The following is a 27,916-nucleotide window of genomic DNA, read 5'->3' as shown; positions in this document are numbered from 1 at the left end:
AAACACCACCAGAAAATGGACACTTGTGCATTACAGTGTAATGATAAGTGAATTTGATATATTCTGCACTTTGCCATTTAGTGACTGCTGTGTATTCATTTAGAAATTTTCATACTCAACAGACCCCAGAATGTAGTTGTATTCATCGTTGGAGGAGCAACATGTGAAGAGTCCCTGGCTGTTCATCAATTTAATACGAACAACCCTGGAGTGCGTGTCATTTTAGGAGGTTCTAACATCCACAATTCCTCTTCCTTCCTTGACTCAATGGAGTCAGCAATGGAAGGCATTCCACGCAAAGCTCTTAGAATATGAATATCATAGGTTGTTGTAAATTCTGTAGATCAACTAGGGACATTTCATTTGAATGGTAATACATTCTGTAAACACTCAGATTCAAAAAATGAGGTAATTTTGGGTACATAAGACATATACCCTCCTTGTCAACCTCTCCTCACTCATTCTCTCTGTATCTATTTATCTGTGCCTATTGCCCATTCTCTTCGGGAACTTCCATCAAGGGATAGCCATGGCTGACGTCTCCACTTATCCCTGTCCTTACATGCCTCCCTTACATACATCATTCCACGCATTCTTCCACCATTTCTCCCCCACCAGTATTCTTCCATGCTATTTCCCCATGTTACAGATGGTCTTCCTCTAACACCAACCCCTTTAATTAAGCTATTATATACACTCTTGTACACCAGTCTTGCATTCTTTCCACATGCCCAGCCACATCAAAATATTATGTTTCACCCACTCTATCACTCCACAATTCATACATCTCTCATACACCCCTTCAATTCTTTATTCCATCTAGTCATAACACATGCTCCTCTCAAAGAGCTCATTTCCAAAGCCTGGATTGGCGACCTCTGTGACTTATTCCATGTCCATGTTTTGACTTCATAGGTCAGGGTTCGGAGGACTATGCTGCCCCTTAATCCTCTATTCATTTCCATACTTACACCTCTACCCTTCATTATCCTATCAAGGGACCCAGTGACTCTTTTACCCTGTACTGCTCTTCTGAAATGCTTCATTTCATCCTTACCTCGTACAGTTTTCATAATCATGGGCGCATGTGTACATGCCATTGCATACTTACAATTTCAGTCTTTCCTTACACCCACACATCTTGATTCATTCCATCCATGCTTTTTAATACACTCTCGATGATAGCAGAATTGCACAGCCTTCTTTTGCCCTTCCCTGATAATTTTAATTAATTCCCATCCATACCTGTCCTCCATCTATGCCCTCTCGTAACTTGCAGTCATTTCCATTTTCACTCCATACTCAAGAATATGTGTTTCCCCAATCCCCAGCACATTCATGCTATAACTTTTAAACTTTTCTACAGGCTCCCTCTTTTTCCTCTCACCAGTCATCCCTTTTACATTCAGCGGCATCACCCTCAGTCGTTCATCTATTTTAATCCTCAGCATAACTGGTAGACTCCATTGCTGCTTCTTAATCTTTTGTGCCTCACCCTTTACAGACCACTGATATAGGGCAACTCCAGTACAGCGTTTTCAGAAGCAGGAAATTTCCGAAATTGTCCGAATGTAAGTGGCACCTCCCAGCCTCATTGGTTACAATACTGCCACTGCCCAGCTCTCTCAACCACACTGTTTTTATAACTACACCTCTTTTACTCATTTCTTACTCATTCAAAGTACCTCTCACCACATATTGTCCTCAAACATTTAATTTTCAACACATCCATCCTCCTCTGCACATCTTCATCTAGAGCCACGCCTGTCATCCATACAACATCATTGGGACTACTATATGCCTTCAAACATAAGCAAGTTTGCTCTCCCAGATAATTTCTTCCACACATTCCTCAGTGCTGCCAGACCCTTTTCCTCATTACGCACCCAGTGACAGACATATGGTTCCACTTGCTGCCATGTCCACTATTAGGTATCTAAAATGCCTAGCTTTCTCGAAATCTCCATTCAGATTCACACCCCAGTTAATCTGTCCTCCCGCCCCACTAAACTAAATAACTTGCTTCATTCACACTTGGAACGTCATTTCACATGCCTACTTCCAAACTCAGCCACCAACTCTCATTTGCCCTCCTTCCCCCTTTTATCATCCTCTTGACCTTCTCCCAGTCTGTTGCTACAAAAAATGGGAAGCATGTATAGAGAAATGTACTTTAGGAACTTTTAATTGAAGAATTATATCACCAACATTCTGATCTGTATACCCAGTTACATTTGGTTGATCAGATGTTTGACTACAATGCACTTTGCGTGAATTTAGACTTCCAAAATGACACGGAAAAGTGCATCAATAAAAATGCTATTGTTCCTTTTTAACCTTTACAGTCACTCTAAATATGAACTTTCTGTTCATTTTTTATGCCCGCAACCCTTCTCAAAATTCCATTACATCAGAACCTCCCAGTTTTAAAGAGAAGTCATTTAATACAGCAAGAATTACTTCTTGCTGTATTAAATGACTTCTCTAAGTAACTAAAGACAGTTTTTTTTTTTTTTTTTTTTTTTTTTTTGGGGGGGGGGGGTCCCAAGCATAGATAAACGAGGTTAGATGTCAGAGAAGGGCATCCAGCTTGTTAAAAATTCTGGATGAAAGTGGAGGCAACCCCTACTGGGACTCACGCCACCAGTACCACTCCTAGCCTGTGGGCAAATTTTAGTAAAATTTTTTATTTGTAGCATGCCCAATTGTGGGGGAAAAAATATTTATGGCTGAAAAATACCTGAATGAAGGTTACAATGTTGCACCAACAGCCCAGTAATATTCAATTTAGTTGAATGAAGTTAACATGTGGCACAGCTAGTGCATTTTACCATATTGTATTTAAAAATTTGAGCCAACATAAGGAGAGTAACTCATAATTGGTCTATATATATTTATTGATTCCATGAACAATTTTCAACAAAAGGCAATTCCCAAGTGTATATATATTTTTTTCTGCATTAAAATTTCTGAATTCATAAAGGAGGTAATATTGCCAAGATCATGTGTATATATATTTTCTGCATTAAAATTTTTTAATTCATAAAGAAGGCAACATCAAAGATGAATGTCCATGATGGTTGTGGTCAAAATATGCATGTTAACTGGGGAAAAATGAAAACTTAGGATTATGGGAGAAAAAAGTCTTAAATCTCTACTTATTTTGGCAAAAATCAAAATGTATACATTAAATTTGGCACAGACATCTTGTTTCCAATTATATCATTTATCATACACAAGACACTGTCCTGTGGAGAATTGCCTTTAGTGCAAGTCTAAAGTACTTAAAAATGATGAAACTAGAACAAATTTGCAAAAAAATATAACTAAAGTAATCCCCTGCCATTGTCAAGGGTGAGGCACTAAAGGCTCTGTGACACAAAAATTTTGCCTTGGCCACCCTCGAGGGAGTTCCAGAAGGGAAGTCATCAGTAATATAGACTGACTTTAACTCCAATGAGGAGTATCATTGGAGTTAAAGTCAGGTGTGCCCTTACGAAAGGGCATGGGCAGCAAATTTGCACCAACTTAATGGAAGTCTATGTACATGTCATCTACTGTATGTAAATAAAACTGGTGGTACTCTAATAATAAAAGGAAGGGAAAATAAAACTATATTGGCTTTTAATACTCCGGCTCCAGTGTAGCTCCCATCCGAAATCTTACTTCCTGAAGTGGTAGTAGGTCTTGGGAGTATCCCTGAAACAAAACCAAAAAAAGGCCTTTGTTAGTTTGAAATTGAAAATATTATGGTTTAATTCTTTTAAAATTAAACCCCTTTGGACCTTTCTTTTCTTTCTTTTAAACTATTCGCCATTTCCCGCGTTAGCGAGGTAGCATTAAGAACAGAGGACTGGGCCTTTGAGGGAATACCCTCACCTGGCCCAATTCTCTGTTCCTTCTTTTGGAAAATTAAAAAAAAACGAGAGGGGAGGATTTCCAGCCCCCCGCTCCCTCCCCTTTTAGTCGCCTTCTACGACACGCAGGGAATACGTGGGAAGTATTCTTAATCCCCTATCCCCAGGGATAGCCTTTGGACCTAAGTACACTAAAACCTCTCCTTAAAAAATATGAATTTTAGGAAAACTTGAAATATTGTATATAAAAATAAAGGCATTTACACAGCCACAGGAATTTTAAATCCAGCTTGTCACACACAGTGAACCTTGGTACTATGCACAGAATCTTTATAACCACACATATAAAACGGTATAATTTATGGCATGATTCTATTTCTTAATGTCAAATTAACATGTCTACAACATTTCAAAAATAGACCACCTAGCACCAAAGATTGTGCTAATCGTAATATTATTAATATTCAATAACATGTCTAGAAACCTCACCTGGCCTGCAGAGGAGTTCGAGATAAAAGAGAGCGTCGCCGAGTGTTTGATACGGGTAAGCCACCAAGAAGACTACCACCAGTTTCTGGTGTTCGTTGCTGTACCCCAGAATATACATTCTCATCTTCCACATTGATGAAAGTACTCCAGTAGTCAGAGGATATTTCCATCAGCTTCTCCATGACCTGAATAAAAAAAATTCAATAACATCATCACAGTGCTACCTCACTAACAAGGGAAATGACCATGTACGTAAAAAAAGAATGCGATATCCGGACAAGAAGAGGAGTGTGGTTGAGAGAACAGAAAGAGTACTGTTGTTACCCAGGACTTTTCTAAAGCTGCAGGGAAACACAGACTCGACTTGACTTGCAAGTTCTTTTATGAAACTGTACTCACATTTACTCTAAAGTTCCTCCTTTCACAAACTTTTTCAAATTCAGTCACAAACTTCTGCAGTTTCTCACTGGAATCTGCCACCAATGTTGTGCCACAAGAAATACAAATGACTTACAAGATGTGGGTGGCTGTTAGTGCTTATGCACCTGATAGTAAAAGAGGAAAAAGGTGCTTTTTTTCTTACATTAAATAATTATGCCTCAAGAACTAATGAAGCAAAATTAACAAACATTTCTAAGAAACTAAAGCCTTCTTCAGATACGAGAGTAAAATATCTACGTACCATCTGCTGCTGCTTTGTTTCCAAAACCATAGTAGATGCATTTGGTTCAGCAACAGAGTACCCAACTAATGTTGGCCCAAATACTTTGGCCAAATTGGATACTGGCATTTTACATTCAGGGCATTCAGCAACTCTAAAATAAAGAACACACGTACTTAAATATACTGAAATATCTAAGGCATTCAAAAACTACAGAAATAATAGTACAGGTATAAAAATTTCAATGAAATATCCAATCATGAAAGTTCTCAATCTACTTAATGTCTAGTCATGCATTCCCTTAGAGTACCCCCACCCACTAAAATAGTAAGCATGACAGGAGTCTTCCATTTCCCTAAAACCTCGAGTCTCCTATTTTCCTAAAACCTCAAGTCTTCTATTTTCCTAAAACCTACAGTCTCCTATTTTCCTAAAATCTCACCTCAGTATATAAATTTACATTCTCCTCCCAAGCTGCCAGCTCTCCCCTCAATCCTTTTTCTTCTAACCTCTTTATCAAGCACCATCTGAGAAGTGACTGCCGCAACCACGATTTGAACCTATGCATTTGACCCCTGGCAGCCCCTGAATGCATTCTGGTCAGCAACATTAACTGCTACGCCAAAGAGGTCCATATCTACTGGAGTGATTTTCACACTTATTTTTGCATTATCTACACAGGGTAAAATGAAGCTGTATCTCCCATTTGCATCAATGTCAGATATAAGAATGAGGAACAGAAGGGGTGCAATTACAGTTCCTTAGGGTATTGAGCTTTTTACCATGGAAGCATGGTTGACAATTACGTGTTGTGATCTGTTAGTTAAAAAGTTTTACATCCACTTCCCAATCTTTCCAGTTATTACAATCTTTCACACTCTATGTGCTATAACACCATGGTCACAACCATCAAATACTTTTGCAAAATCTGTGTAAATGACATCTGCATTTCCTCCGTTTTCCAAAACTTCAATAATCCTAACCAGTGTGATCAAGCACCTTTCAGCACAACCTTCCAACATACTTGATATATTCTTATATTATGCCATATACAGCCCTCATTCTTATCACAATATGGTTTTCTTTTAAAAAATCCTACGACACAGCTTACCTTCCACTCTCTACTCTCATAAGGAACGTAAACATAAAACATCTCAACACCTAACAACACATTTCCAGTAACCTAGAAATATTTGGTCCTTACCTTTGCAAATGCATGATAACCCAGGCTAAAGTATCACGATTAGGTTGTGGAAGCTCTGAAATAGCCTGATACAGAGCTGCAGCAGAATCCTGTGATTCTGACTTCTCCGCAGCACTTGCAAAATCCTTCCAAAGTAAGTGAGTGACAAGGGGCTCCTTCAGTGATCTCATAAAATCTTTCAGACTTCCACAGACAGCATGAATATCCACTTGTGAAAGATTAGGCATGCCTTTCCCCCTCAGGAATCTTTCCTGGAAAAATTCAAACAAACCGTTCACAGTCTGCCCTCTTACGAGGAAGTAATATCTGTATCCTATTCAGAATGGAAGTAATATTTGTATCCTATTCAGAATGTCTCATCTCAACCATTAGACCAACATAACCACATAGATGTTGTCTATACATCTTTCAAACATGAAGCTATTTATCACATTTCAAGTAGTACTTACAAGATCCCATCCCACTTTTAATCCCACTGCCTTTAAACAACAGCATTACACATGCATTCTGCCATACCTCAGGCACCTCATCATGACCAATACATACTGTGAAAATGACTAATTAACCAATCAACAATACAGACATCCTCTTTTCAAAACAAAACTCAAAGGCAATACCATCCATCCAAGGTGCCTTGCCAAATTTCATCTTACACAAGGCTTTCACCAACCTTTCTCTCTCTTCATCAAATCACTTTCCATGACTCTCACTTAGCATACCTCCTTGACCTAATAACCCTACCCTACATCAGTCATCACTAAAATGACATTGGAAAAAAATCTACAAATGCTTGGCAAAAAAGTCTAAAATAATATTAAATGCAGCTCTCAGATGATTAAGAAACATGCATGGAGTGGATTAAGTGTTTGATTTAAAGGCTGCTGTGCCCGTGCTGTCTCGGATATATATACATAAAAAAGAAAATTACAAGGCATTTATGGAGCTCAAGAAATCACATGATAGGGTTGTAGGTCTTACAAATACACATTGTGGAAGGAAAGCTACCACAGGCATTGGGAAGTTTTTATCAACGATGTAAGGCATGCGTACAAGTAGGAAGAAAAAGTTGTTCCTGAAGGATGGTCTGCAGCAGGGGTGTATAATGTCACCATGGGTTTAATCTGTCAACAGATTGGGTTGTGAAGGAGATAAATGCAAGGGTCTTTGTGAGATTGAGAGGGGCTAAGGAAATCAGTAAACTGTTTGCTGATGACACAGCACAGGTGGCAGATTCAAGTGCAAAAGTTGGTAACAGTTTGAATGTGAGAGGAGGAAGCAGAGTAAATGTGAATAAAACTAAATCAATTAGGTTTAGCAATGCAGAGGGACTGGTTAGGTGTGGAATGAGTTTTAATGAAGAAAATTTGGGAGTGAAGTGTTTCAAATATCTGGGTTTGAACATAGCAGCAAATGGAACCAAGGAAGGAGGAGTGTCTTAGGGTAGGCGAGTAGGTAAATGTTCTGGAAGCATTGAGGAATGTGTGGAAGTCATTATCTGGGAGGGCAAATATAGTTGTTACTTTTCTAGGATACAGCATAAGATGACTGCATCAACTTTCACAAGAAAATTTTTTAATAACAATATCGCACCTTTAGTTCTTTTACTTCTTTTTCTGCTCCAGGTATGCGGTAAATCCCTACTTCACTGAGCCCACGGTTCTCTACCTCATTGGTACAATGAACAACTAAAGCAGGTACCATAGGAGGAATGCGTGGTGTGTAGTCTGCAATAACACCCTGAAATACATATGCATAGTAAATGGAAAGACTCTATAACAGGATTATGGCATTATGAAAATAAGTTACATAAACCATTATATTTTACATCCAGTGTCCTACCTCCAATCAAAATGAGGTAATTATAAGCAAAGTCCTCTGACGTACGGTGTTTTCAGATAATACAGGCAATGAATAATTTCTGTATGTCACATATCATCACCATTAGGACATGGGATGATATCAATCATAAAAAGAGCAAGTTGACATAGAGAATACCTTCATCCAAACACACCTCATTAATGTTAAATGCATTGCTACTCTGTAAGAATTTTAAAGGTCCCTTGCAATAATTTTACTTCAAAATTTCACAGCAGAACTCTAGTTTTGTCAAATTCCACCTGCTTGTGGATTTGTTGAAAATGGAAAAATCACCATCAAAGAGGTTGTATCCTTGGAGTACAATCTCATCTAAGCATGTAAGTGGTTAACACCCTAAATCTTTCCTGAAATGATAATTGCTCCTACCCAAACAGTTGTTCCAAGCATAACATCCGCTTCTCATTCACTATTCTCCCACATAGTTTATCAAGTACACCAAAAAATTTTTTTTATCTTACTAATTCTAAGATTCATTTTTCTTCTGAGGCATCTCTACGAGGGATATGCACGTGATGAACAGCCAGACTATCTAATCAATAACTCCATCACCCTCTTCCTTGAGAAACTTGAAAGCAACTCATACAAATGTGATGCTTTCTTCAATTCTATTTTCACAGTCTCCCCTCTTTTTAGCAGCTAATCTGCCATTACTCTATCACTCCATAATCTACTTTATTGCAGATCTTCTTACAGATTTAAAAGTCCTCCAAAAGTAAGTGAAAAACTCTTCTCTTTCATATCTGTCTCTCTTACTACTTCCCAAAAACTCTCCACGGTGTTGCCTTATTTGTTTACTTCCTTCCATAAATTTTTTACTTCACCCTGACATTCATTAAAGCTTTCTAACCCAATCTCTCATTTACCCTCTTTTACAACTCTTGCCGCTCTCTTTCAAATTCCTGCCAATTTCTGTAGTACTCCTCTAAATCACATGCTCCTTTGCCTACAGATATCATCTGTACTCCTTCCCTTTCTCTTTCACAGATGATTTAACTTTATCACTCCACCAATCACTACCATTTCTAGAATATCCACTTCCCATCTTTTGCATGCCTTTCAATTCACCTGCACATCTAAGCCCTGCTTCCATACGCATCTTCCACTCACTTAATTTTGCTTAATCACACTCAGTTATTCCTCACACAATATCTGCACAGAAACTTTTCCCAGCTGACTAACTTTCAATCATACGTCATTTCTTCTTTTCCGAAATCCATAACTAATTTTCACACTTGCCTTCCACAAGAAATGACCAAACATTCAATTTGCCACCCTTCTCACTAAGTTTCCATTTGTCAACTTCTCCTTTGCATACCTATCAATTAATACACAATTCACAAACTCCCATCAACCCTCAAAACCACTCGCCTTCATGCATGTAGTATTCTTGAATAATATTTTGTATTTCCTATCACTATTCCCCTTTCAGCACATAACTCAAAAAGCTTTTCCTGAATTTCATTTGCAATCCAGGGATACCATGTGTCCCAATTACACCTGCTATCATCATAACCACAGCTGCATGGCTTTCACAATTTCAAGTGAAGGTTCTAATTATGTTTAAGGGCAAAACTGCAAAATACAAATTAATCACTCACCAGCTGGCCCTTAGCAGTTGGAGTGTTTGCTGTCGGGACACAAGGAAGAGGAACAGACTCTCGACATTCAGGATGGCAAGTAGCTCGACAATCCCGGCACTTTAATGCAATCTTACCGAACTTGATTCTGCAAGCAAAGCAAATACACTGTAACAGATGATGAACCATAAAACAAGAATAACACAAACAGCTTCCCTTCTTACATTCTGCTTAGTGATATTCAAGCAAAATCTTCTTGCATTAAAATCAAGTTCCCTTAGTTGTATATGTCTTTCCATTCCCTATGATCAATCAGCTGTTCTTGGAACCCTTTCTAATACTTTATCATGTAATATTCATTTCACTAGTCTTAATTTTCCTTATGTTCAATTGCTTAGCCCTGTAATTACTATTTCATGTCAAGTGGACAGAGTTTTACACTTGTGATTCTCCATCTCTCAACCCTGTCTACAAGTAGTATGTCTCTTACTCTTATGTGTATATACACAACTACACTCCACCCAAAGCCAAGTACCAATTCATCGAACATCCCTGAGGGTAGGATGAAGACCTGGGTTGGACGTGACCAATTACAATGCCCAGGATTTGAACCCATGCATGCAGACCCACAATGACTTCTGATTAGTAATGCCAACCACTACATCATAGAGGCTCTATCTGGAGCTTTTTTTTAATTGCTCTGGAATGATTCCAATCTTTTTTTTTTCCAAGCTACAGTTAAGCCAAAGAATACTTTAAAAGTCCCTGTCCAGTGCTCTTTGTACTCCTTGACCAAAATGAAGTTCCTGGAGTCTGGTCTTCACACAAACCCCAAGGGTACATTGTTTCTGGCCACATTTGGTATGTAGGTCACGAAGGAAAAAAGCTGCTGCTCAGTAATTATAAATTTGATTCAACAATCTTAAAAGCGATTACTGGTTCATAAACAAAGAAAAAATAATTCCTTACGGGGAGCATACAGAAATGAAAGGAAAGGTGGCACACCTCAGCAAAATAAACAATTACCAGCCTTGATAATACAACATTCAATGTGATGGCAAAAGATCATTCAATACTCAAGCCTGATGCAGAACTTGCTTTGCTCCGACAGAGATCTTCTCATATGATTTTAAAATTATTTTTTTTTTTTTTTTGCTTTGTCGCTGTCTCCCGCGTTTGCGAGGTAGCGCAAGGAAACAGACGAAAGAAATGGCCCAACCCACCCCCATACACATGCCTTGATTCAATCCACTGACAGCACGTCAACCCCGGTATACCACATCGCTCCAATTCACTCTATTCCTTGCCCTCCTTTCACCCTCCTGCATGTTCAGGCCCCGATCACACAAAATCTTTTTCACTCCATCTTTCCACCTCCAATTTGGTCTCCCTCTTCTCCTCGTTCCCTCCACCTCCGACACATACATCCTCTTGGTCAATCTTTCCTCACTCAATCTCTCCATGTGACCAAACCATTTCAAAACACCCTCTTCTGCTCTCTCAACCACGCTCTTTTTATTTCCACACATCTCTCTTACCCTTACGTTACTCACTCGATCAAACCACCTCACACCACACATTGTCCTCAAACATCTCATTTCCAGCACATCCATCCTCCTGCGCACAACTCTATCCATAGTCCACGCCTCGCAACCATACAACATTGTTGGAACCACTATTCCTTCAAACATACCCATTTTTGCTTTCCGAGATAATGTTCTCGACTTCCACACATTCTTCAAGGCTCCCAGAATTTTCGCCCCCTCCCCCACCCTATGATCCACTTCCGCTTCCATGGTTCCATCCGCTGCCAGATCCACTCCCAGATATCTAAAACACTTCACTTCCTGCATGCTAAATTTAATGCAAAAAGGTTCCCATAGAATACTGAAAACAAAATTCCAGGTCTTTTCCATTATCTTAGTATAAACTTCATGACCAAAAAACATAGGAATCTTCTTCCTGATCACAAAATCTTTTGCAACATTAGAAATCCCAGATTTCTATCTTGTACAATAACCAACATTCTACAAAACTTAATTAATGTTAATGTATATCATATGAAGCATCATAGAAAGTGTTTAGTGTTACATTAATACAAAAAACTGAGGTCTAATCACAACACTGTAGACTAGCTAATGGCAAGGCACCTCATACCCTGACGGTGACTTTGCTCCCGTTACCACACTACAATGAAAGTATAATCACATCCCCAAAACAAACCTGATAACTAGACTCACCGTTTACTACAAGGTTGACAATGTTCACTTTTATATATGGTTTTTGTATAAAAGGCATGTGCTCTTGTATTCAACTTGCTTGCAGAACAGTTACGCACAACAGGTGTAATAGGTGTACGTGTTGGTGTAGCATATGGCGTAACAGGACCCTGTTAAAATAAATGGGATAAGACAATTACACTATGATCACAACTTGACATCAATTCAGTGCAGCTGTGTTCGGGAGTATGATTTGCTGTTTCTAAAGTAAAGTATTTTCAAGTATGATATCCTAATTATGGAGTCCCATAGTGTGCTAGAATGTTATTCCATCCACAAATGCTTCAAGTGGAGTCTGGCTCCCCAAAGTGAACTAGCACTCCCATCTTGGAAAAATCTCATCACAGGTGTTCATAGGTATGTAGGTATCCCAGCAGAAACACCCAGGAACCCCAGAGACCCACATCAAGGGGCCTAAGGGATGTCCTGGAACTGACTTCTGTGGTGAAGGCCAGGTAGACATGTTGATCATAACCCACAAACAAGTCACGGCAAAGATTTGACACCCTTAAAGAGTAGGGTCATAGTGACCTAATCATCGTTTATGACACTGAATTTAAATGATACTTAAGTTTCAAGTTCCATTTTTTCATACTTATTTCAAGAAGCTTGGACAAGTTCTTCTGCATATATCTGTTTTTGGCCTTAAGCACAAGTTTACTGAAAAAGGATGAGCAAATACACTACTCCATCATCAAATGATATCTATACGTGAAAAATTTAATAAAGATATTTCCACAAACAATTAAGATCTCGCCAGATAGCCAGACAAGGAAAGTTTATAAAATGGACACATATTTGACTCTGACCTTAAAGTTCAGACATACTGACCTAATCATGGTACATGATACACTGTCCCCAGATGATCCTTAACTGTTCCAAGTCTAATGGAGATATCAATAGAGATAAAGAACTGACAGCCTAGGAGAAGGCTTTAATAGAAAATGCATAAACTCTAATGTCACTATGAACTAATTATACATTTCCAGTTTCACAAAGATATTTTTACAAATATGAGAGATATTGTCCAGTCAATATGTTCTGAAAATGGAGATGCTTTACCTTAAGGACAATTAATGTTCAAAGTCACATTTACAGATGATATTCAAACACTTTAATGATCAGGAAATGAATTCAGCAGAAACGGGAGCTTATGCTACGGGTGGACTGCATCTAAATGGAACTTGTGCATATTGCTAAGGAAGAGTAAAAATTCTAATAACACCTGTACATAAAGGTATTAACAAAAACTGGACATAAAACTTATTCTATGCAAGACAGTCAGTCAAACTGGAGCCTGAAATATAAGACTTTCTGTCAAAATAAAATAAGATACAATATTCTGATGTTTACCTGTGGTGTTATAGGGTTGGGGAGAAGATGGGGAGAGAAGACAGTGTTGCTGATTAATGGAGTTATAGGTGGCTGAGGTGCCGGAGCTTTTGGAGGTTTTTTAGCTGGGCTCCCTTCCCATGATGACTCATCTGAAATTAAACAAAACCTGCATGTGAATATGAATATATCACTGTATGCTTAACTTTAGTATATAAAAAAACACTAAAATGAGCCTGTACTGCTCACCAGGCTTCAAACTGTTATGACCTATTCGCATAACTATATACTTAACATACACACATGCACGCAAAATGTATATATATTAAACAACTTGTATTCATGTAGTTATGGTTCAAATTTACGACGAGAATTCCTTAAAACAATGAGACTGACAATTTGAAGAAATGACTATTTTCAATGGTGATCAAGGTTGATAGAAACAATAAAAGTTCTAAATGACACAATGATACTCAAATCATAAATATACAGTAGTACTGCTCTCATCAAACAAGCATCAAGGTGACAATTTTCATCCGACTCAGGCAACAACTTACGATTCCTCCTGAATATTTCTCTACATTTTGAGTAATAGGATTCTATCTGACATTCATTAGTTATACAATTTATTCATAATAATCATGAATTGTGCAGTATTACTTAGTTTCATGAAGTGCATTATCAATAAATATTTCTGACTGTCGATCAAAGAAAGTTTCCACTGCACATACAAAAGTGTGACACAAGCATGTTTATCTTTCCTGTACATTTCAGCTGTTGGCCACCAATACATTAAAAGTCTGAGAGCTTAGCAAAATACAAGTCAATTTGGTTTAACAATGAAAGTGGTGAAGCAGACATCACTATGTCTTTTTTCATTCTCTAAGCCTCCATCCTAAACTGCATCAAAAATAAAGTAATGAAGATTTTATCAAATGGATTTGTATGTAGCATTTATGGATCTGGAGAAGGCATATGATAGAGTTGATAGAGATGCTCTGTGGAAGGTATTAAGAATATATGGTGTGGGAGGAAAGTTGTTAGAAGCGGTGAAAAGTTTTTATCGAGGATGTAAGGCATGTGTACGTGTAGGAAGAGAGGAAAGTGATTGGTTCTCAGTGAATGTAGGTTTGCGGCAGGGGTGTGTGATGTCTCCATGGTTGTTTAATTTGTTTATGGATGGGGTTGTTAGGGAGGTAAATGCAAGAGTTTTGGAAAGAGGGGCAAGTATGAAGTCTGTTGGGGATGAGAGAGCTTGGGAAGTGAGTCAGTTGTTGTTCGCTGACGATACAGCGCTGGTGGCTGATTCATGTGAGAAACTGCAGAAGCTGGTGACTGAGTTTGGTAAAGTGTAAGGAAGAAGAAAGTTAAGAGTAAATGTGAATAAGAGCAAGGTTATTAGGTACAGTAGGGTTGAGGGTCAAGTCAATTGGGAGGTGAGTTTGAATGGAGAAAAACTGGAGGAAGTGAAGTGTTTTAGATATCTGGGAGTGGATCTGGCAGCGGATGGAACCATGGAAGCGGAAGTGGATCATAGGGTGGGGGAGGGGGCGAAAATTCTGGGGGCCTTGAAGAATGTGTGGAAGTCGAGAACATTATCTCGGAAAGCAAAAATGGGTATGTTTGAAGGAATAGTGGTTCCAACAATGTTGTATGGTTGCGAGGCGTGGGCTATGGATAGAGTTGTGCGCAGGAGGATGGATGTGCTGGAAATGAGATGTTTGAGGACAATGTGTGGTGTGAGGTGGTTTGATCGAGTGAGTAACGTAAGGGTAAGAGAGATGTGTGGAAATAAAAAGAGCGTGGTTGAGAGAGCAGAAGAGGGTGTTTTGAAGTGGTTTGGGCACATGGAGAGGATGAGTGAGGAAAGATTGACCAAGAGGATATATGTGTCGGAGGTGGAGGAAACAAGGAGAAGAGGGAGACCAAATTGGAGGTGGAAAGATGGAGTGAAAAAGATTTTGTGTGATCGGGGCCTGAACATGCAGGAGGGTGAAAGGAGGGCAAGGAATAGAGTGAATTGGAGCGATGTGGTATACCGGGGTTGACGTGCTGTCAGTGGATTGAATCAAGGCATGTGAAGCGTCTGGGGTAAGCCATGGAAAGCTGTGTAGGTATGTATATTTGCGTGTGTGGACGTATGTATATACATGTGTATGGGGGGGGTTGGGCCATTTCTTTCGTCTGTTTCCTTGCGCTACCTCGTAAACGTGGGAGACAGCGACAAAGTATAATAATAAAAAAAAAAAAATAAATACACAACAGGTTTATCAAAAAGAAAGCATGTGAAAACCAATGGAAAAAATTAGAAAATAGTGTAAAGAATATGATATATTGTGGCAGACCACCATTCACATGAACTGTCAAAAGGGGATTGAGCTCTCCCTTAACTTCTCTCATAGCAAAATAAACCATCACCAAATGTAGATAAGGTTATCTCTTAACTTCTCCCACTGTCCAGCATTCACAGGCAACTAAGGCCTACTCAACTTTAAAAAATATTTCAGTCAGTTACCTCTTTGAATATTCCATGCTAAAAAGCATAAAGATACCTCATAATCAGAGAAATAATGATGTGCAAAAAAATGTACATAATTACAGAGCCAGAATTTTTATCTCAGAAAATTCTTTACAAAACATAACATAACAAGAATGATATAGCACTAGAAACTAATTTGCCACCTACCAGAAGAAACTGGTGGAGCGGATGGTTTAACTTCAACCTCAGTGTGAACCTTCTTCAAGTCTTCACCTGTGGTGTAGTATGTAACCTGTGTCTTTACTTCATGGCTGCGCCTTTCCTGTTGATAATCCACAAAGAAAAAAAAAATCAACTAAGGTTTCCAGAGTTGTCTGGCATTCACACTACATAATTATATTAATGCTTAAAGGGGTGTAAACAGGGACCAGACAATGATTACATGCTTAACTAGGAGGGTCAGCAAAAGAATTGCAAGCCAAAACGGGATGAAGAATGATAAAGGAAATATTTTTGTTGGAGAAAAATAATTTCAGCTAAAATGATATGGAGAATGCTTAAGGAAATACAATCACTAAAAAAATATATATATATTCATAGTTCACTTCAAAGTACATCTTAAAAAAATGTGCTTACATTACTCTTTCTATTAGAGAGTCTCTTTTGCCCAGACTTTTCATGACGATCTGGTGAGGACTTGCGTTTATAATTTCGGCCAGACCTGAGGCTAGATTCTTCAAGCTCATCCTCCTCAGTTATGTCCATCTGCGACACATCCAAAATAGTATCTACAATGGAAAAAAAAATATCTTATGTAGTGTTCTCTCATGGAAATGAAAATTCTTGTTTTGTACATATATTTATTTATTTATTTATCTTACTTTTGTCACTGTCTCCTGCGTCAGCGAGGCAGCGCAAGGAAACAGACAAAAGAATGGCCCAACCCACCCACACACACGCATACCCATGCACGTCCACACACGCAAAATGAGGGCAAATGAGAGTATCATTAAATTTTAGGGAGAACAAAAAGATGCTTTGGAAGGAGGCAAACAAAGTGCACAAGACAAGGGAACAAACGGGAACTTCAGTGAAGGGGGATAATGGGGAGGTGACAACAAGCAGTGGTGATGTGAGGAGATGGAGTGAGTACCTTGAAGGTCTGCTGAATGTGTTTGATGACAGAGTGGCAGGTATAGGGTGCTTTGGTCAAGGTGGTGTGCAAAGTGAGAGGGTTTTGTACATATGTACTACATTTCATACCATAAAACTTCAATACACAATATATCCAGAGCACCTTCATTAAGTACTCAATACGTTTGAATATACACCTCTTATCTATCTGTCTATATCTCTGATGCCCATTCCCTCCAGGAACACTCAATGGGATGGCCATGGCAAAACTCTATAAGTGGTGTAGTAAACTTATGTGCCTCTTCTTAACATTAACTGCTTCATCCTTAACAGGCTACCGGCAAAAGGAAACTCAAACATAATGTTTCTGGAGGCTTCTACCTCATGTTCCCACTATCTACTTCTTGAATGCTTTACACGAGTAATAATCATCAAAGATGAATTAAATTCATTCTCCCTTAAGCCTTTTTACCACTTATCAGCAATACTTTTCAACATTACAACATCATAAACAATATAACAAATCTAACTGAAAATGGAAAAACCTGAATACTGTTTCAACTATCTATTATCATTATACCATTCCCAAATTAATGAGGTGGATCAGGTACATAAATCCTCCAATGCGTTACTTTCAAACATTCTCAGCTTGTGCGCTGTGGGTTAGAGCGAAACGTACACTTTTAAATAATACATGTGCTTATTACTAATTTACTTTTAACACTAAGGTGATTTATTATGTAAAACAAATGTCTCCATTCATATCAAATTCATGCACAAAATGCTTCCATTTCATCTATTTCATGATTTGTCATGGGAAACAAATGTTTCCATTCATACCAAATTCGTACACAAAATGCTTCCACTGCATCTATTTCCAAATCCATTCTTTACCAATTTCACATCCCTATCCCTAAGGATAGAAGAGAAAGTATACCTCCTTTGTATTCCCTGTGTTTTTCAGGTGACTAAAAAGGGCAGGATTGGGGAGCCAGGAATCCTCCCCTTTTTGTATTTCAATTTCTGAAAGTTGGAGCAGGAGCCAGGTGAGGACTGCTCATCCTCCTTGAAGGTTCAGCCTGGGGTGTCTGAATGTGCATGAACATCACCAAGACTGGAAGGGAGAGACACCTAGCATGTTTGGAGAGAGGAAACTGGATGACCGAGCTCTGAGTAAAACTAAGCTCAAGGGAAAGAGGAATAAATGGTTTAAGAAGTAGTTAGCGTACGGGTGTGAGCTATGGCGGAGATGGCACTTCTGCATGAGGGAGTTGTGGTGGATGTGTGATTGTGTGTAAGGATGCAAGACCAAGACTGATAAAAAAAAAAGAGTAGATTATGAGAGGTGAGTGACTGTCACTGCTGATTGTTTGAGAGGAACTCAATTAGTATCTGTAATTCTAATGACGAACTAAGTTAATAATGGGTAATCTGAATGCAGGAGTGTGTAATGCAACAGTTAAGCATGTCATTTGGGACCATGAAGTATCCAGTGTGAGTGAAAATGGTGAACAACACGTGAAGGTGTACTGAAAATGAATGGCGACAGGGAATCTTTGGTAAAAAAAAATTGGAACATCCATAAGTATACTTGAGGAACTATGGTAAGAGGGAGAAAAACACAAATGAGAACACACTGGCCCATGTCTGGGTTATCTGTTTTTGAGCTTTACCTAATACTAAGTACAGGAGGTAAGGAGAGAACAGTAAGGCTCACTCGCCACCTTCCATTCCCTCTGGTAAGAAGAGTCAGCATAAAAAAGAGGTTACGAAATACTATGCACATTTTTTGTAAGCCTGCATGGAGTTTGACATAACAGAATGAAGAAGAAAATCAGAGTAAAATGTTCCTATACTATCCCACCATCTTTGGCACTAAAATAAATCATCTGGGCCTGTAATGACAAAAAGGAATTCATTATTCATTTATTCATTATACTTGATTGCCATTTCCTGCATCAGCAAGGTAGCACCAGGAAACAGATGAAGAATGGCTCATCTACTCATTCTTCTTTCTTTCATACTATTCGCCATTTCCCGCGTTAGCAAGGTGGCGCTAAGAACAGAGGACTGGGCCTTTGAGGGAATATCCTCACCTGGCCCCCTTCTCTGTTCCCTTCTTTTCGAGAAATAAAAAAATGAGAGGGGAGGATTTCCAGCCCCCCGCTCCCTTCCCTTTTAGTTGCCTTCTACGACACGCAGGGAATACGTGGGAAGTATTCTTTCTCCCCTATCCCCAGGGATATACACATATATATACATAAATGCCCATTTTTTTTTTTTTTTTTTTTTTTTTTTTTATACTTTGTCGCTGTCTCCCGCGTTTGCGAGGTAGCGCAAGGAAACAGACGAAAGAAATGGCCCAACCCCCCCCCCCCCATACACATGTACATACACACGTCCACACACGCAAATATACATACCTACACAGCTTTCCATGGTTTACCCCAGACGCTTCACATGCCTTGATTCAATCCACTGACAGCACGTCAACCCCTGTATACCACATGACTCCAATTCACTCTATTCCTTGCCCTCCTTTCACCCTCCTGCATGTTCAGGCCCCGATCACACAAAATCTTTTTCACTCCATCTTTCCACCTCCAATTTGGTCTCCCTCTTCTCCTCGTTCCCTCCACCTCCGACACATATATCCTCTTGGTCAATCTCTCCTCACTCATTCTCTCCATGTGCCCAAACCATTTCAAAACACCCTCTTCTGCTCTCTCAACCACGCTCTTTTTATTTCCACACATCTCTCTTACCCTTACGTTACTTACTCGATCAAACCACCTCACACCACACATTGTCCTCAAACATCTCATTTCCAGCACATCCATCCTCCTGCGCACATCTCTATCCATAGCCCACGCCTCGCAACCATACAACATTGTTGGAACCACTATTCCCTCAAACATACCCATTTTCGCTTTCCGAGATAATGTTCTCGACTTCCACACATTTTTCAAGGCTCCCAAAATTTTCGCCCCCTCCCCCACCCTATGATCCACTTCCGCTTCCATGGTTCCATCCGCTGACAGATCCACTCCCAGATATCTAAAACACTTCACTTCCTCCAGTTTTTCTCCATTCAAACTCACCTCCCAATTGACTTGACCCTCACCCCTACTGTACCTAATAACCTTGCTCTTATTCACATTTACTCTCAACTTTCTTCTTCCACACACTTTACCAAACTCAGTCATCAGCTTCTGCAGTTTCTCACATGAATCAGCCACCAGCGCTGTATCATCAGCATGCCCATACATGCACATATACACATCAACATACATACATATACATATATACAAATGTGCATATTCATACTTACTTGCCTTCATCCATTCCTGTTACTACCCCATGAAACAGTGAGAAGCATCATTACCCCCCATTGCAGCAAGGTAGCACCAGGACAACAGACAAAAAAGGCCACATTCATACACACTCAGTCTCTAGCTGTCATGTGTAATGCACCGAAAGTGTTCATCCAGTAGCTACCTGAACTGATGAAAAATTTGTCTAACCAGGCACTTAGTCTTCGCAAGTATTATGGGTTGAATGTGCTCTCCACATAAGGGTCCTAGAACTGAGTGGTATAGCAAATGAAAGTGGAAAATCATTTTTTTCCCTTCTAAAGGATTATAAGCTCTCATAGAATTCTAGTCAGATTTATGTTTACCATCTGAATCATGACAGATAATAAACCTTAAGTATATTTACCAAGCGAGTCTCTGTCTTCTGTGATGGTGGACAAGGGGCCTGGAGAATAATCTTTAGTGCTTCGTCGCTGATCAGTCCCTCCAGCATAGGTGAAAGAATGCTGTAGCTGTTGCAGTTTCTCCCTGGTCTCATTGACCTGGCCTCGCCCAAGAAGATCCATTACCAGTCCAATTTGTCCAGCCTAAGATTAATTCACCAGTTATCATATTGGACTGTAGTCATCAACACAAAATACAAATTAAACCATCTCAACAAACAAAGGAAGATACTGTTAAACAACATGGGAAGAAATAGTAAACAAAACAACTGAAGGCAAAAGGGAAGAAAAATACCTGAGAAAGTACATGAAATAAAACTTAGATGTGCAAAAATGTCAAGGGTGAGGGAATACACCTGTTGGAGTAGATGGTAGAGATATCACAAGTGAAAGGTATGTGTGTGGGTGATGCCGTGCATAAGTATAGAAGAGTAAGGGTTGGGGACAAATCTGAGACAAATTAGGTGGTAGGATGACTGAAAAGTGAAAGACTAGGGCTGTGGGCATGCCAAAAAATTCAAGTAAAGGCAAGGATCAACTTCGTTCTCAGTCAAGAATGAGAGAAAACAGATGAAATCCAAACAAAAAGAGTAAGAAAGTAACTAGACTAGAAGGGGGTAATGATGATGATGGTAATTGGGGTGGCGCAGGAAATGGCAGTACTGATAGCACTGAGGGAAGTGGACGTGGTGACAGTGCTGGTAGAGAAAATTAAAAAATGGCAGAGGTGGGACCTTTGACAGTATGGGGATGGCAGAGGTGGAAGCTGTGATAGTAAAAAAGGAAATGGCTGGTATGGTGGTAGTGGTTTTGGCAATCAACTTGAGATAGTGGCACAGGTGGTTGCAAAAAAGACCTCTCAAAGTCAATAGGCACCTACCTAATCCCAAGGGGAACCCGCATGGCAACTCTCGATGAAATCCATTTCATAAAATAACATTACTAAGCAATACAAAGTAACTTCAAAGAGCAACAGTAACCCTGAATATCCACAACTTCACTTCAAAAAAAGGGAGCCGTCTTCACATAACCCAATTCACTGGCCTAAGAGAAACATATACTAAGTCGTAATGAAATCAATCTTTTAGAATTTACATTTTTTTGCAGAAATGAAACCAACCTTTAAGGTAAAAATCAACTGGGAACTTTCATGCAAAGTGCTAATGAAATCTAAACCACTGAATTATTGCAGAGAAATGAAATTATCTAAAAAATCAACTTCAATTGCAGCAATGGCCTTGACCCTTGGCTTTTTTAACTCCTAAACCAATTTCTTTGTTTTCCTCCAATATTCATCAATGGGAAATTACTTGAAATTAATCAAGAAACTTGTTAAAAATCAAGTTTCTTGATGTAAAGTAGTCCATTTATAGTAAATGAAAGATGGATGAATGGAATTAAATGATTGAGGTTACTGCATGGTTAAGAAGGTGTATGATGGTAAAGAGTATTCTAGAGACGGAGCCCCACAGGAGTAAAACTCCATCCCCATACAGGACAAATACGTAACTATACATAGCTAAAAATATGCATGTGCTTACAAAGTTACATAACTGTATGCTGATGGTGGGAGAGAACTGGACTCAAGAGGTAAATCTTCACCAAGGTGAGGATATCTATGCTGAGAGTTCTTCCATACAGAAAAATCTGGCTCTAATATATCAATTGGCATTAAGGTGCTCAATGTGAAGTGGAATTCCATTACATCCTAGATTTCTCCCAAGGGGCATTGGGAATCCTTAACTTATAATGGCACATGCAACGTTCTTATACTTTTAAAGTACGAGGGGTGGACTAATGCAATTAGATGACAAGACTTGGTTAAGGCACACAACATACAGAGATATACTAGGTATGACAGAAGTAAATGTTCAAGAAATAAAGCCCCATGAGTGTAAAACTTCCTCACCATACGGTACAAACAGGTGATTACTGAGGATGTGGAGGATGATTTTAAGATATATGAGGATCTGAATAACAGGTACAAAAGTATTACCACAGTTGAAGACACAACAGCCCCATCACCAGTAAGCTGGAATGGATCGGAGGTTATAGAGAACAGTGAGAGTGAGTTATACAGAAAGGAAATTAACAAAATACTAAAAGGTTTTAATCCATATGAGCTCACAATCCAAATGAAATTTCACTGTATGTGCTGATTATGTGATGATATGCTAAGCAAACTTCTTGAAATACTCTTCTAAATATCCATGAAAAGAGAGAATGGGCCCAGGGAATGCAAGACATTATAACTATTCATAATAAAGGAGACTGGAGCAGGAGTTGAACTACATGCTGGTCTTACTGATGAATGTGGTCCGTTAGGTTCAGGAAAAGATGATTAAAAAGCAAGTGGGTGATTTTCTGCACAGGAGAAATTTCCGAAGAGACAGCACGGTTTTAGGGAAAGATGATCATGTGTAAAAAACCTCTTAGATTTCTACAAGAGATCGCTGTCTTAGGCAACAGGAAAGGTTGAGAGAACTGATTGTGCCTGGAATGCCAGAGAGTATCCAATATCATACTGCATGGAAGGTTGATTAAAAAGCTAGATCATGAGGCAGGAATGAAGTGAAAACTCCTTTGATGAACTGATTATTCATCCAAGTGGATGGGAACAAAGAATGTATGTGAAAGGAGCTTCTCAAAATGGGTAGAAGTCACCAATAAACTGCCAAAAGATTCTGTTCTACAACCACTGATTTATGATAATCACTTCCCTGAAGGTATGGAATCCTACCAGAATACATTTGCAGATGATGTAAAGGTGACAAGGAAAGCTAAGAGAGTGAAGATTTGCAATACTGTTTTTTACAAGAGGATCTTTAACTCCAAAGTTGGTCTGATACAGTTCATGAAGTTCAACCCAAGTAAATGTAAAGTAAGGAGGATATAGCACAATGAAAAAATGGCCTCAATATGATCATCACTTAACAGAAAATAAGCTGAAAGAATATGAGTGTGAGATAAAACTCGGAGTCGAGAATGTCCCTGATCTGTTGCTAGATCAATATCTTGGAAAAAGACTTAACAAGACCAATTGTCTGCTGGCAAATAATAGAACAGCATACAAGTTCATGGACAAGGACTTATTCTACAAGCTATTCATATAATACGAATAGCCAAAACTAAAATATGGTTCTCAGTTTGGTCACTTAAAGAAGCAAAAAAGATCTATAATTATGAGAAAAGCAACAAACATGGTACCAGATTCAAAACAGCCAAGTCACAGGGAAAGGCTACAAACTTTAAATCTGCCTAACTTGGAAGAGTAAAGAATGAGGGTGATGTCATCACAACCTTTATGTTTGTAAAAAGTATCAATGATATGGACAGTGAGCAGTTCTTTGTGAGACGTAAAGATAACATAACCATAGGAAATCACGTGAAACAAAAGGAAAAAATAAAAACTTGTTAAAAAAGATGTAAGGTCAAACATTTGTAGCATAAGTGACAAATAAATGGGGTAAAATGATTGAAGACATGGTTAATACTGACAGCATACAAAAATTTAAGTCGTATGATAGGGAATGTTCAGGAGATGGGGCCCAAGGAGCTTAAAACTCTCTCACGGCACAATACAAATATGTAACTACACACACAACTGAACATAATTACATTATGTTACACCTCAATAAAAGGAAATCATATCCCATAATGATGGCAACTTACCAAATCATTCTTTTCATTTTCTGCAGAGATTCTTCTTGATTTTTCTACATCCAGCATGTGTCGTGCATTTTTCAGTTTCATCTCCAAATTCTTTATTTCCCTCTGATACTTCACTGTTTGTTCTTGTAAACGTTTTACTTCTGCCTCTAAATTACGTATTTGGCCGATATGATGTTCCTCCCCCTCTATGAACTCCAAGAATTCTATGGAAAAAAAAATTTATACTCTCCACTCTCAAATTATAATGAGGAAATAAACTATATACCAAATTCATTCATACTGTGTAGAATAAGTGCATTCATCTTACCTCACTATAGCACAAACTTATCTGGGATACTGAAACCTTCTGCAATGCATTTCACAATTACTCACCTTACACACTGTCATTCCCATTCACACTTCTATCCAGACAGACAAAATACAATAACTACTTATGACTAATAGTCACCCCTTCAAATCTGAAATACTCCTAACATTTTAGATTTTACTGACTGAATGTGTCCACTTAGTAAGTTGTCTACCTATCTGAATCTATGGCACCTGTTCCCTTTGGGAACTCCGTCAAGGAAGAGGGCGGGCAAAAATGTCTCCATAACTGATGAACAAGAGTGCCACTTCTTAGTCTTAGTGTCTCACCCTGAACAGGCCACTGGCAGAGGGCAACTCAGTGTTTTCCGAAGCTCCTACCTAATGTTCCTACAGACTACTTCTGCCTAATGTTCCTACCTACTGCTTCTACTTGAGGCTCTCCTCTCATGTTCCTTTCTGCTACTTCTACCTAATGTTCCTGTCTACTGTTCCTTCCTACTACTGTTTATTGATCCTACCATTTTGCTGAAAGCCAGGGCTCGGGGCTAGTGCACAGTGCTCACCACAAGAAGATCTAGTTACAAAGAACAAGTTGCGTGATTTAAGTGGTAAAGTGTTATGTGTGACATGGAGAGACTGTATTTTCATGAGCAGAATGCCAGCAGTCTATCAGTAGGTAAGGCTGAAAGAAGTGACAGCTACCTGGATCAGAAGAGTACAAAATGACAACCATTAAAGAGCTGGCCTACGACACAGCCATCACTAACCCTCTCGTTACCCATATGGGTAGTACTGGTAATATAAATCCTTGGTCGGTGGCTACCTACCATCTGCTACCTACTGTGTTGTCTACCTTTGTATCCTCAACCACTGTAACAGGTCTTTACTGATAATTCACCTTTACATCTCACCCAACAATTCTGTCTTGAAAACTTTGATCTATAATTCTACAATGATCTCTTCATATCACTTACATCTAAGCTGGATATGTATCAAGTGTTAGGGACCAAATATTAATAACACTAGAAAAGATATCACCGGTTGATGTTGCCTTGCAAATCCTAGACTGATGATCACAAAAAAAGACTGAAAACAACAAATTTCAACAAGCAATTCTAATTTTCAATCTAAAATCATAAAACAAAGTGACTGACCACATCTTTACAAAATGAAAATTCCTTTATACTTATATACCTTTTAAATAATCTCTTCTACAATTGATCACCAAAGTGACTTAACATTTTCCCAGATAAACCATCATTCTTACAGCTTTTATTTTGTTCCAACAGGTCCTAAATGTTCTTTGAAGTTACCTGACGACTAAAATGGTTGTGAACTTAAAGAGGCCATTATTCTCTATTCCTGGAGCTATTCAATACAGCAAGAATGGCAAACAAGTCTAAAAAAATTAATCATATGTAAATGTACACAATTATTTCCATACTTGTTTGTCACTTCCCATGTAAGCAGGGTAGCACCAAGAACAAATGAATTAATGGCATCATTTGCTCACAACCATAATCTAGCTGTCATGCACAATGCAGTGAAACCACAGCCCCCAACCCACAACCTGACCCACAGAGTTTTCTGTGGTTTCGCCTGACCATTTAATATGCTTTGGTTCACTTCAGTGACAGTATTTTGCCCCCTGTATACCCCACTGCTCTAATTCACTCTCTCCTATGCACACATTAAAACCTTTTGCATGTTCAATACCCAATCACTCAAAGCCTTTTTCACTCCATCACTCTACTGCAAATTCAGTCTCCCCATATCCTTGTCCTTCCATTTCTGATACATATATCCTCTTTGTCAACCTCTACTCACTCGTTCTTTCCACATAACAAATCCACTTCAAAGCATCCTCTTCTTCTCTCACCCAAACTCTTTTCATCGAACTTAATCAATCCTTCTCACACCAAAACCCCACAAATTTCTTATTCAGAATTAAAAAAAAATCAGTAACATTACTCTTACTTGCATCGATATATCAATGAAAAGTTCAAAGCAGTGAGAAACTACATCAAATTACTAAACAAATTATACATCCTGTGTGGTGGTCAAATCTTTTGGTACAGTAAATTTTGTTTAAGCAGGCTAGTATAAGGTCCTTGCTGTCCAGCACTATAAAATGAGTGTACAACTACACGACTGTAAGAAACAGCAGACAACATGGACAAGTAGGAAGATTCATAACACTCATCCACCAAACCATACTTTCCTTAATAACAGACACCACAAAACACCTCAAAGACAACACCACCATAGAAACACAATCCATAAAAATAAAACGTCACTTCAACTACAATGTATCAATATCAACAAACCTCACCTATAAAGTCAAATTATACCAAAAATATTGTCAACATCTGCTGAACTGATGCATGCAACAGGAGGCAGTATACAAGCTCAGCAAACAGTGCAATCTGCAAATAAACCTCCCACTAACTGGATATGAATACCACCGCAGCATTCAACCTTTTTTAGCATTCAGGTACCATCAAAAATAAGGTAAATTAAGGATGCCAGCATTAGTCAGGAGTGATTTTATGGGTTTTGCTGAATTTCAGAAGTGCTTCACTTTTAACCTCACATTATCCCTGATCATCACTTGTCTTACAGTCAGAAAAAAATTACACTTGAAATCATGCTAACCAGGCTAACTCGCTTCTATATCCATAAGTTATTTTTGTACTGCCCCTACCTTGAAAACCTAAATCTTTAGGCATAGCAATACTGAAGTCCATATCAACATATGTCCTAAATATACACTTGCTACAACCGAGTTCCAATAATTTCCAAAGGTACTATGCACTGTAAATGGTATCATAATACATAATTCACCACCTTACCCCATCGAGCAAGATGGCTACTGCGGAATCAAGTCCACACATCCTTCTTACACGAATCCAAATGCTGTTACCCAGCATTCTTAAGCCCTCTCTACCCCAGATTCTTTGATTCATCTTTCACCAACTCTATCCTCCCACTCCTCCACTTTAATCTGCTCATATAGCTACTATTCCTCACCCTTCTCACATTCCCAAAGTACAACTTCAAATACATTAAACTTAAAATCCAGTAATCAGGTCCTTAACAAGCAGAGACCACCCAAAATCAAGATACGCTTGATGTAACCCCGAAAGTCACTTACTTTTCTCTGCTGGATCCGACAAAACCTGCATGCACCGCATGAGGTCATCAAACTGTGCCGTTATTGAATCCATGATGTTCTATACTGTAGCTATATTATCCTGTAATTCTCACCTGAAAACAGATATTAAGTTG

The 27,916-nt window shown here is 38.8% G+C and overlaps 2 protein-coding genes across 2 annotated transcripts in view; one reads left to right on the top strand and one right to left on the bottom strand.

The window, feature by feature from the left end:
• Positions 1-3,612, top strand: part of Vps45 (vacuolar protein sorting 45) — a 50,753-nt gene extending 47,141 nt beyond the window's left edge. The window contains exon 12 of the mRNA XM_071690803.1: positions 123-3,612. Coding sequence (XP_071546904.1) covers positions 123-315 — 193 coding nt within the window. The 3' untranslated portion in view covers positions 316-3,612. The remainder of the gene's footprint in view (positions 1-122) is intronic.
• Positions 2,880-27,916, bottom strand: LOC139764312 (rac GTPase-activating protein 1-like). Its single transcript, XM_071690802.1, has 13 exons — positions 27,783-27,916; positions 24,320-24,522; positions 20,611-20,791; positions 16,393-16,544; positions 15,964-16,078; positions 13,299-13,429; positions 11,907-12,055; positions 9,688-9,814; positions 7,802-7,948; positions 6,212-6,462; positions 5,029-5,161; positions 4,347-4,531; positions 2,880-3,699 (listed from the first exon to the last, which is right to left on the bottom strand). The coding sequence occupies exons 1-13, from the start codon at positions 27,853-27,855 to the stop codon at positions 3,663-3,665; spliced, it is 1,884 nt and encodes a 627-aa protein (XP_071546903.1). The 5' UTR covers positions 27,856-27,916; the 3' UTR covers positions 2,880-3,662.

This window comes from Panulirus ornatus, chromosome 49 (genome assembly GCF_036320965.1).
Source record: "Panulirus ornatus isolate Po-2019 chromosome 49, ASM3632096v1, whole genome shotgun sequence".
In the NCBI taxonomy this organism is placed as follows: Eukaryota; Metazoa; Arthropoda; class Malacostraca; order Decapoda; family Palinuridae; genus Panulirus; species Panulirus ornatus.
This window is presented reverse-complemented; position numbering and strand designations above follow the sequence as displayed.